The 9,245-nt window shown below is 45.2% G+C and overlaps 1 protein-coding gene across 2 annotated transcripts in view; it reads right to left on the bottom strand.

Moving 5' to 3' along the window:
- Window positions 1-2,802: 2,802 nt before the first annotated feature.
- The window catches only part of MRPL9 (mitochondrial ribosomal protein L9), a 7,228-nt gene continuing 785 nt past the window's right edge, over window positions 2,803-9,245 (bottom strand). Inside the window, exons 3-7 of one of the 2 annotated variants that reach the window (XM_010857482.1) lie at window positions 8,520-8,644; window positions 8,255-8,305; window positions 6,451-6,552; window positions 3,446-3,529; window positions 2,803-3,334 (exon numbers count right to left, since the gene is read on the bottom strand). In XM_010857482.1, coding sequence (XP_010855784.1) covers window positions 3,200-3,334; window positions 3,446-3,529; window positions 6,451-6,552; window positions 8,255-8,305; window positions 8,520-8,644 — 497 coding nt within the window. In that variant the 3' untranslated portion in view covers window positions 2,803-3,199. The remainder of the gene's footprint in view (window positions 3,335-3,445; window positions 3,530-6,450; window positions 6,553-8,254; window positions 8,306-8,519; window positions 8,645-9,245) is intronic. The other variant, XM_010857483.1, reaches the window with a different exon arrangement.

Raw genomic sequence — 9,245 nt, 5'->3', positions numbered from 1 at the left:
TGGGTCCAGAGTAGCCTTTATCCTAACGCCCTTTTGAAGACTCCACCCGGTGATCTGTGCATTGTAAGATCTACCCACACTGTCAGGAATACAAACAGAACATTCCTAGTACTGTGTGTGGGAGCTCGGAGAACTGTTTCTTACTGTCTTTTGGTGTTCCCCACCTCCCAGCCTCGGTTTCACCCCACACATCCACAGATCAGTATTCAGACCAAGGTTTGAAGGGACCCCTCTGCAGATCCTCAAAACTCTGGCCACTCCCTCATCTACAGTGTTCTGTTTCTCAATTTCTAATCAGTTTCTCTTCCATCAACCCTAAGAGACGCCTATTAATAGCAAGGAGGTGCAGCACTGGGTACATGCCCACAGGATCCATGGTCTGATCACACACCGTACCATCTAGAAGCAACACAACGATGGAGCATCTTAGAGACACCAGCTTGGAGACGACACCCTGTAATGATGAGATACCATCCTCCGGGATGGTTTATACCCTTGATCAGCCTAGAGTGCTGTCCCTAACTAAAACACACAGGTCTGGGAAACGGGGGTTGGGTGTAGGAGCAGCCCCCCTTTACCATCACTCTCAGTGACCCACCTGGAAGTTGTGCCTCCAGCTCAGGGCTCTGAATATTTAGAAGTCCTGCTTCACAGAAGGGGAATATTTTTACTAGTGGACACACTAAAAATCTCATTACATTTTAAGTTAGGGCTGTCAGCAGATTTACTTCAGATCACTACCAAAAGACAGTGAGGTTAAGGGAAGGAATCATTAACCTGGCAGGAGTAACTGACTTAACCATCAGGAGGTAAGGCTGCAATTACACAATGGGGACAAGGGAGCGTATATTTGGCACCTAAGTCATCCACTCTTGCCTGATTATTATAAATGGACAAGTGCAGTCATGGCCTGAGACAGTAACCCATTTAGGCCAACAGAAGTATAAACTGAGGGGATGTGGGGGAGAATCTAGAATGGGTAGTCCAAGAAGAAATAGGTATCAGTTGTAGACTTAAGCTACAGCAGCAGGGGCTATAGTCTGTCCCAGATCTTCCTCTTGTTTTCCCAGAACCTGCAGGATCATGTTGGGACTTGAAGCAAATGGGTCTGAAGAGCGCAATAAGTGGACTGTAGTGGACACTGGTGTGCTGCCCAGACTCCTGCCTTCAGCACTGAGGCACTCATTTCCCAGGCTGCTGAGAATGTGTACAGCTCTCATCTGTGTTCCCCCTGGGAACTGTCTGTGCCTGACATCAGTCACCACACCCAAGACCCTCCCCTGGTCAGTGTCGGGTTCTAAAGGTCTGGCCACTTGCCTCAACATGGCACACATCTTTGTAGAGCCATTCCTAGCTTCAGCCTCCTGTGGGACTAAGGCCTTTGCTGAAACTGCATCAGCTCAACTTCTGTCTCTACCTAATCTTCCTTCATTCCCCAACAGGTGTTAATCTAGAGGACTCCCCCCAGTAAACCTCACCCACATCACGGTTTTGCCAAGAACTCACCTTATGACAAGTATTTAAACACTTTTTGAGATTAGCTGTGTGGAATGTTGTCTGTTGCCCAATTTCAGAGAGCTTCAACCTGGTGATGGTGGTAGTATGGAACGATGTGGTGTTAAATGACCTTTCCATTTCAAGGATAGCAGGGATTGATGGCAAATTTGACAGTTGAACAGCAAATTTCAAAGAATACTAGTGCTCGACCTGAGTTATGGAATTCTGGAAAGTGTGACGGATACAGATACAAGTGCTGCAACCACTGATGAAAGAACCCTCACTAGAAGGATGGCTGCATGTGGATGAGTAGTTAATTGGCTTGGCAAGGCAGGTGAGCTGCTGCTGCTGCTAAGTCGCTTCAGTTGTGTCCAACTCTGTGCGACCCCACAGACGGCAGCCCACCAGGCTCCCCGTCCCTGGGATTCTCCAGGCAAGGACACTGTTGCTAAGTCGCTTCAGTCGTGTCCGACTCTGTGCGACCCCACAGACGGCAGCCCACCAGGCTCCCCGTCCCTGGGATTCTCCAGGCAGGAACACTGAAGTGGGTTGCCATTTCCTTCTCCAATGCATGAAAGTGAAAAGTGAAAGTGAAGTCGCTCAGTCGTGCCCAACTCTTAGCGACCTCATGGACTGCAGCCCACCAGGCTCCTCTGTCCATGGGACTCTCTAGTCAAGAGTACTGGAGTGGGGTGCCATCGCCTTCTCCAGGCAGGTGAGCTCAAACAGGATAAATCAATTTCTCTGAGCTTCTGATAAGGGTAGCAAAGAGTCAATGGTCTCATCTTTATCCTTCCTAAAAATCTCACATTTGAGTGACTCCGGCACAATTCACTGTTAAGAAGAGTTGGTCTTTCTTCCAGGAAAGAACCCTGAACTTATGTAGAACTATCTACTTGCCTCATCTCCCAATCCATAATTACCTATGAACTAGCCCCACATCTTAACCTTTGTCTGGAAACCAGACAAATTCTTTTTCAAAATTTCAAGAGTTCCCTTTTTAAACTTCTTTCATCCCAGCTTTATTTTCTCCAACAACTGTCCTTAGGCCTTATTCAGATCTCCTTAGAAAAGTAGAATCCATTGTGCTTATTTGTATTGAGGACTTTATTAGTATACCTAATAAGTTTTAAGACCATAAGGTATATCAGCTTGTTGAGTAATTTGTCCATAGCAACTGTGGGCTGTAGCCCAAAAAATGTTTTCTCTTTTTCTCCTTTTAGGAGCAAACTCCAGGGGCTTTCCAAGAGGACATTCCACTTGGAAGTCCTGTCCCCAGTCTACTCAAGTCAGTAAACAACACCTAAAAAGAGCACAACCTTTTTATTTTTTCAGAGATACAATGTTCAGTTTGGATGATGAGAATAAGCTAGCTAGCTCTACCATTTATTCCAGTGAATTCCAATGAAGGAAGAGGCTAAATAGGATCTAGACTCTTTTGGTCTGTTAATATCTAGCTTATCAAATCCACAGCCTGTACTTCTGGAGCAGGCCTCCCCAGTAAGGCCAAACGTGGTAACTGTTGAAGATGGAAAATAGGGACGATTCAGCACATACATGCAGTCCGGTCTGCTGTTGCTGCCTCCATACGCTCTCTAAAATTCCGTGTTTGGTTCGAGCTAGGAGCGGTACCACAGTGCTGGTCCATCTTTGCTCCACCGTTCCTCTGATTCTGCTTCGCTGCTTTCGAGGGAGAACAGGTTCAGATCTTCTGGAAGCTGGTGGAAGCCATTCCCTTGGCAGCTTGCTGGGCTAACCAGTACTTGTATCTTTTGGTTTTGGGCCTCTCAAAGTTCACCACGGACATAGGTACCCTCACAGTGTCCAGTCCATTTACCTGCCCACAGAACAATAGGAATGCTTAGGTCAGGGGGCAAATAAGGCCAACACGACCCAATCCCAGCTTTCTACCCAGTCAGAAAAAGGAGACCGTATGTCAAACACTCACCGTCACCTCGCACCAGTACTCACCCCTCTGGGTGATGGGCTCTTCGGGCAACTTTAATGCATGTGGGGCAACCACAACGCCAAGCTGCAAAAAAAATCACAACCAAAAGGAGCTCTTTTTACATGGTTGCCACACTGGGCAATCTGAAGAGGACTCTAGACTTCCCTGTACAGGGATGAGTAAAACTGGGGAGTTTACCCTGGCTGATCCCACGGAAAGGCACAAACCTCCATAAAGAGTGGCAGAGAAACTCAGTCCTGATTTCTCAGGGAGGTGGTTTCACAAAGAGAAACAGGGTTTGAGATCAAAATCACTTCATCCACATAAGTAAAAATTCTCCAGTGTCACAATTCCCCAGCTTTTCCTATCTAGAGAAAATAAATGTTCCCATCTTCTATCAGTTTTCAATTTCTTTGTGACCATCCTTAGTCATTTCCCTTCCACGCCTCTGCAAACCAATCCAGAACACTTTCCCTAAGATGGACAGCCACGTGTAAATTGATGAAGTTAGAACACACTCTCACACCATACACAAAATTAAACTCAAAATGGTGTAAAGACTTACACACAAGACATAACACCACAAAACTAGAAGAGAACACAGCAAAACATTCTGGCATACATTGTACCAATGATTTCCTGGGTTAGGCTCCAAGGCAACAGAAATAAAAGCAAAAGTAAGCAATGGGACCTAACCAAACTGACAAGCTTTTGCACAGCAAAGGAAACCATGAAACAAAAAGACAACCTGCAGACTGGGAGAAAGTATTTGCAAATGATGCCACTGACAAGGGCTTAATTTCCAAAATATACTAACAACTCATATACAACTCAACAACACAAAAATCAACCCAACTGGACTTCCCTGGTGGTCCCGTGGTTAAGAATCTTGTCTGCCAATGCAGGGGACATGAGCTGAATCCCTGAAGATTTCACATGCTGTGGGGCGACTAAGCCCATGCATCCTAGGGCCTGCGCTCCGAAAAGAGAGGCCACCACAGTGAGAAGCCTGTGCGTTGCAACTAGAGAGCAGCTCTTGTGCACAGCAATGAAGACCAAGTGCAGCTAGAAATAAAGAAAAACTGAAAGAAAAGAAGCCAACCCCATCAAAAAATGGGCAGATGACCTAAACAGACATTTCTCCAAAGAAGACACACACTAGCCAACAGACACAGGAAAAGATGCTCATCACTGCTAATGATTCAGTTCAGCTCAGTTGTGTCCGACTCTTTGTGACCCCATGAATCGCAGCACGCCAGGCCTCCCTGTCCACTGAAATGCAAATCAAAAGTAAATGAGGTACCATCTCACACCATTGAAAAGTCTAAATAGACCTCCCAAGTAGTCCAGTGGTGAAGAATTCACCTGCCAATGCACAGGACATGGGTTCAATGCCCTGGTCCAAGAAGATCTCACATGCCGAGGGGCAACTGAGCTTGCAATCTGCAACCACAGAGGCCACACACCACAACCACTGAAGCCCATGCTCTGCAATAGAAGTCACTGCAAGGAGAAGCCCGTGTACTGCAAGTATAGAGAAGCCCCAACTCACAACTAGAAAAAGCCCACATGAAGCAATGAAGGCAGTGTATCCAGAAGTGAAACAGAAGTCTACAGATAACAAATGCTGGAGAGGGTGTGGAGGAAAAGGAATCCTCTTACACTACTGGTGAGAATGTAAACTGGTGCAGCCAGTATGGAAAACAATATGGAGCTTCCTCAAAAAAAAAAAGAATCGCCATATGATCCAGCAATACCATTCCTAGGTATGCGCTTAGTCGCTCAGTTGTGCTGGACTCTGCGACCCCAGGAACTGCAGCCCACCAGGCTCCTCTGTCCATGGGGATTGTCCAGGCAAGAATACTGGAGTGGGTTGCCATGCCCTCCTCCAGGGGATCTTTGCAACTCAGGGTTCAAACCCAGGCCTCCTGCATTGCAGGCGAATTCTTTACCGTCTGAGACACCAGGGAAGCCCACTCCTGGGTTTATATCTGGACAAAACTACAATTCAAAAAGATACATGTGGGACTTCCCTTGGGACTTCCCTTGTGGTCCAGTGGTTAAGAATCCACCTGCCAATGCAGGGGGCATGGGTTTGATCCCTGGTCCGGGAAGATCCCACATGTTGCAGAGCAACCAAGCCCCTGTGCCACAGCTACTGAAGCCCCCACACCTAGAGCCCATGCTCTGCAACAAGAGGAGCCACCACAATGAGAAGCCTGCACACCACAACAGAGCCCATGCTCGCTGCGACCAGAGAAAGCCTGCGTGAAGCAGCAAAGGCCCATCGCAGTCGAGACATGGAAACAGCCTAAATGTCCATCAGCACATGAATGGGTAAAGAAATTGTGGTCCATATACACAACGGAACACGACTCACCCACAAAACGGAATGAAACCGTGCCATCTGCAGCAACAGGGATGGACCCAGAGATGACCATACTAAGTGAACTAAGTCAGAAAGACAAAGACCGTATGCTGTCACTTACATGTGGAATCTAAAATGTGACACGAATGATCTATGAAACAGAAACAGATCCACAAACGTAGAGAACAGACTTGTGACTGCCCAGGAGGAGGGCGCATCGATTTACGTATGGCTGTCCAACTAAGGGAAAGCATTCCTGGCTGGCTTGCACTGTGGGAGGGAAATGACCTGTGGTTGCCAGACTGGGGAGGGATGGATTGAGAGTCTGGGATTAGCAGACTATATATTGCAACTATATAGGATGGATAAACAGCAAGGTCCCACTGTACACAACAGGGCACTATATTCAGTATCCAGTATATTCAGAATAGAATATGAAAAAGGGCACATATATATAAAACGATCATTTTGCTGCACAGTAGAAATATGTTTTAAATCAATTAAAAAAAAAAAGCTTTCCCTAACTTCAGCTGGATGATCACACCCTTTCCTAACAGAGGGATCAATCCTAGAGTAGCTGCTGCTTCCCAGGGGTAGCTTCCATCTTAGGGCTATAGTGGTGTTTGGGAGTACTCACATTTCTGAGAAAGTGGCGGGCAACTATTTCAGGGTTTAGCTCCCATTTGACGTTGTTCTTCATTCCCACCTCCAGGTGGCAACTCCTCAGAAATTTCACTGTCTGAGAGGAATTATAAACAGAGGGTGGGTTAGAGTTGGAATCAAGGAGAGGAAACATGTTAGCAAGAGGCCAAGAGGCATGAAGTCTGAGAGTTCAGGCAAAGCACGATTCCTGCCTCGTAGCCAAGGGAGGTGAGATGATGAATAGGAAAGATAAAAATTCCTATCGTCTCATGACTGACATCATGGAAAGATGTTTCAGCAATGCTCTGGAGGGGAATGCTGCCTGTACTTGGCTCTCCCTAAGCAAGGAGACACAGGCCATGTCAAAGTTAGGCTCATCGACTGTTCATCTCAGGATGGAAAGACTTTCATAGACTGTTTTAACCCAATATTCTGGCCCTTCAATCCTACCACTACACCATTAATGATTCCTCCTTGCTTACAGAATGAGGTATATTAAAAAAAAAAAAAAAAAAGAAATGAGGTATAAATTCATCAGCTGAGGATTAAAGATGTTTTATAAATCATGCCCACCCCACTTTTCAGTCATATATTTCCTAATATACTATTCAAGTCCTCTGTTTTAACTAGGCTGGTCTACTTTCTATTTTAAAACATGCTTTAACTGAGCTATCACTTCACACCTGACATAATGGCGATCATCAAAAGAATACAAGTAACAAATGCTGGCAAGGATGTGGAGAAAAGGGAATCCTTGTACACTGTTGGTGGGAATTTAAATTTGTGCAGCCACTGTGGAAAACAGTACAGCAGTTTCTCAAAAAACTAAAAATATTAGAACTACCATATTATCCAGAAATTCCACTCCTGGGTATATATATCCAACCCCCTCCAAAACACTAATTCAAAAAGATACATGCACCCCAATGTTCATAGCCATGTTATGGACACAACCTAAGTGTCTATTATGAATGGATAAAGATATGGTATACGCAACACACACACACACACACATATAGACACAATGGAACACTATGCAGCCATTTAAAAGAACAAAATTTTGCCATTTGCGGCAACAAGGATGGACTTGGAGGCCATTATGCTAGGTGAAATAAGTCAGAGAAAGAAAAATACTGTGATACCACTTATATATGTGGAATCTAAAAAACACAAATCAGTGAATAGAACGAGACAAAAACCGACGCACAGGTATAGAGTGTAAGTCAGGTTACAAGGATGTACTGTACAGCATGGGGAATATAGCCAGTATTTTGTAATAACTATAAATGCAGTGTAACCTTAAAACATGCCTTAATTATCTACTCAGACTTTGTCTCCCTTAATACCTTGCCTACCTTCCTGGTCTATCCAAAGCCTATTAATCCCACAAGGCCTAATTCAATCCCATCTGAAAAAAACCCCTCCTCAATCACCCTAATCCATTTTAGTCCATGTCACTCATGATTTATTGTCTTGAGTTTATGTATCACTTTCTCTTGTGTCTGTGTTCTTTCCAGCTTGTCTGTAAACACCCCTGAAGGCAGAGTCCTCATCTCACATTTTTCCAAGGGTTCCCGCCCAGGTTGGGGCCTCCCTCAATAAGCCAGAGCACTTGACCCAACATGTCAGGATCTCCTAGGAGGTCTTAATATTAGTATCAGTTACAGCAGCCACAGTACTTCCCCCTGCCCCTACCTTGTGCCTGAAATTAGACTTCAAGGAAATCAAGAAGCCTTTTAGGGAGAGGTTGGTGACTTCTGTATGTGACCCATAAATAAAGATTTTCTGTTTCTACTCACCGCCTCACCTGCCTTGGTCTGGATCTTGTCTAGTTTTCCTTCTTGTCTCAGCTAGAAAAGAAAGTTACAGATTGAAAAAGAGAAAAGAGTCCATAGTAACTAACAACAAATTCTTACTATACTGGGCATAGTCTGGGCTTCTGAATTCCTGTTCTTCTAGTCCCTACCTCATTTTCAAATTAAATATTAAAGGGAAAGAAGCTGTTAGAAGTAATGTTCAGGTTTTACTATCTCTTGAGTCCCTCTGCTTTCTTTTTGGGCTCACCAATTTCTCCTCTTCAAACAGCTTCTTGTTTTCAGGAGATGCATACACAGCCAGTCCTTCAGGAAGTAGTCGATTACGGCCCACAGACTTTTTCACTGAGACCAGGTCACCTCGGACTCCAAGTTCTGCCAACAGAGAACAGAGGCACAGGATCAGAATTATCTAGCAGTCCCTAAAGAGGAGATGATCAAAGAAAAAGAGACCTCTTATTCTCTCACAGTGCTTATTCCTCCCAGAAGAAATATTAGTATTCACTAGGAATAGCACGATTTCGAATTCATTTCTTTAGGGTCTGATTGAGAAACTCAATATTCCATGTACAAAGTGAAGCACTGTCCCATCACAGAGATTTCAGTATGTGGTGCCTACTGTCAGGCCTTTCTCCCCACACACTGTTAAAGATGCCGTGCTAAGTGGCTTCAGCCCTGTCCAACTCTTTGCGACCATGTGCACTGTAGCCCGCCAGGCTCCTCTCTCCATGGGGAGAATACTGGAGTGGGTTGCCGTGTCCTTCTCCAGGCGATCTTCCTGATCCAGGGATCAAACCAGTGTCTCTTAAGTCTCCTGCATTGCCAAGCGGGTTCCTTACCACTAGCGCCACCCGGGAAGCCCACGCATAGGGAAACAGTCAAAATGAGGCCTTCCAAGACTCTGGAACATAAAATTAGATGATGCTGCATTCATATTCTAATTTTCTATGTAGGAAATCAATGTCACAATCACAGT

The sequence above is a fragment of the Bison bison genome, unplaced genomic scaffold (assembly GCF_000754665.1).
Source record: "Bison bison bison isolate TAMUID 2011002044 unplaced genomic scaffold, Bison_UMD1.0 scf7180017864381, whole genome shotgun sequence".
Taxonomy (NCBI): Eukaryota; Metazoa; Chordata; class Mammalia; order Artiodactyla; family Bovidae; genus Bison; species Bison bison.
The sequence above is the reverse complement of the archived record's forward strand: the minus strand, read 5'-3'. Positions and strand labels throughout refer to the sequence as shown.